This window comes from Echinops telfairi, unplaced genomic scaffold (genome assembly GCF_000313985.2).
Source record: "Echinops telfairi isolate 266 unplaced genomic scaffold, ASM31398v2 ScPeMD7_7;HRSCAF=31, whole genome shotgun sequence".
Taxonomy (NCBI): domain Eukaryota; kingdom Metazoa; phylum Chordata; class Mammalia; order Afrosoricida; family Tenrecidae; genus Echinops; species Echinops telfairi.
The window spans coordinates 17,941,606-17,943,809 of NW_022103904.1; the positions used below are offsets into that span (position 1 = coordinate 17,941,606).

A 2,204-nucleotide genomic window follows, 5' to 3' on the forward strand; every position below is an offset into this window, starting at 1 on the left:
AGCCATCTAGCTCAGAAGCAACAAAGCCCACATGGAAAAAGCATACCAGCCTGCGTGATCATGAGGTGCTGAAGGGATTGGTTATCAGGCATCAAAGAACAAAAAATCATATCACTGTGAATGAATGGGAGTGTGGACTGGAGACCCAAAGCCCATCTGTAGGCAACTGGACATCCCTTACAGAAGGCTCACAGGGAAGAGATGAGCCAGTCAGGGTGCAGCATAGCAACATTTTACTTACATGTGATGTTAATGAGATTGTTAGATAATTTCCACATTCTGTTATATCATCTATCTTTGGAATGTGCACACATAGGTACACTCTTCTAATGAACTGGCCAGTTAGCTGTCTTCCAGATTTCTTGGCACAGACAAATGAGTGGCTCCAGGTCTGAGTTAGCATGCTGAGACAATTGAATTAGTATTCCATCACGTTCTGGAACCTTGTTTTTCACCAGTGCCTTGTGGTTCTTGATCTTATGCTACCTCTCAAAATAGGTGAACATTGACCAATTATTTTCCATACAATGGCTGCCTATTGTTTCCCATTGTCTCCCACATTGTGACACATTTTGCTCATAGAACCCTCAAAATTGCTAACTGAGGCTCAAATTTTTTCTTCAATCCTTTCAGTTTGGAAAGAACCGAGCCTGATATCCCTTTTTTTGTTTTCTAACTCTAGGACTTTGTAGATTTCATTATGATATTTTACCTTATTGTCTCAAGGTGCCCTTGGAGATTTTCTGCCCAGCTCTCTTCTTCTTCCTTTAAAAAAAATATTTTTTAGTTATGCATCTACATATTTAAGAGAAAGTTTCAAAGTCTGTTCTGAAATCCATTTTGGTGTTTTCTTTCTTTCCTGTCCTTTTAGCGATCTTTTGTTTTCTGCGTGTATGATGTTCTTGATGTATGTCTTATTTTTTTGGTGAATTTTTTTGGAGAAGCATCTCACAATTCTTCTGGTCTTTGGTCATTAGTATTTAATATGTCAAATCTGTTCTTGAGATGGTCTCTAAATGCAAGTGGGATGTACTCAGCATTAGCTTTTGGCTCTCATGAAATTGTTTTAGTTTTCTTTGGCTTCAACTTGAACTTGCATAGGAATGATTAATGGTTTATTTAACTGTCGGCCCTTAGCCTCGTTCTGACTAATGATATGGAGTTCTTTTCCTGTGAATTCCATCTGGTGAAGTGCATTTGTATAGATACCATGCATATTGTTGAGAAAGTAATACATGCCATGAAAAAGTCATAGGTCTTGAAAAACTCTACCATGCAATCTCCAGACTAATTTCTATCAACAAAGACATTCTCCAAATAATCATCCTGCCTTTTTGTTCCCACTTTTTCCATTCTAATCACCAGTAATTATCAATGCATCTTGATTGCTTGTTTGATCAATTTCAGACTGAAGAAATTGGTAGAATCTTCGATTTCTTCATAGTGGGTTTCAGTGGCTGTTGCAAAAATTTGAATAATAATTATATTAACTGGTCTTCCTTGTAGATATATGGATAGTATCCTATCACAGGGAGTATTATACTTCAAGTTTCATCTTGAAATGTTCTTTTTAATGATGAATGAAGTAATAATGTTAAGTCAGTGTCTTCTTATGCCAAAAATACCCAGAAAAGTTGAGCAAACTAATTCTTTTTTTTCTTTCTTTAAAAAACAAAACAACTTTTATTGTGAATTGGGTGACAGGGTACAGCACAGAGCAGTTTTCAATTTAACGGTTCATGCACACTTTGTCTCCTGTCATTGTTTTGTTTGCTTTTTTTAACTAAAAGATCATTTATTGGGGATTCTTACAACTCTTGTTACAATCCAGACAATGATTGCATCAGGCATGTTTGTACATATGTTGCCTCATTCATTTCTATATGTTTACTTTCAATTGAGCCCTTGGTATCAGCTCCTCATTCCCCCACCCCAACCCCCATACCTCCTTGGTAGATTATAAATTGTTATTATTTTCATATCTTACACTGGCCACTGTCTCCCTTCCCCCATGTTTTCTGTTGTTCCTCCCCCTGGAGAGGGTTGTATGATTGTGTGTCAATCATTGTGATCAGTTCCCCCTTTCTCCCTTCCTCTCCCCCCTTTATCCCTACCATTCTGGTATTGCTATTCCCACTCCTGTTCCTGGATTCCGTGTGTCATGAGCCCCCATCTCTTTTCTCTACCTGTGTACACGTCCTGGT

The 2,204-nt window shown here is 37.8% G+C and overlaps 1 protein-coding gene across 1 annotated transcript in view; it reads left to right on the forward strand.

Moving 5' to 3' along the window:
- PKD1L1 (polycystin 1 like 1, transient receptor potential channel interacting) overlaps positions 1 to 654 on the forward strand; it is a 183,557-nt gene extending 182,903 nt beyond the window's left edge. The window contains exon 54 of the mRNA XM_013006002.1: positions 634 to 654. Within this exon, the coding sequence (XP_012861456.1) occupies positions 634 to 654 (21 nt within the window). The remainder of the gene's footprint in view (positions 1 to 633) is intronic.
- The last annotated feature ends 1,550 nt before the right edge of the window (positions 655 to 2,204 follow it).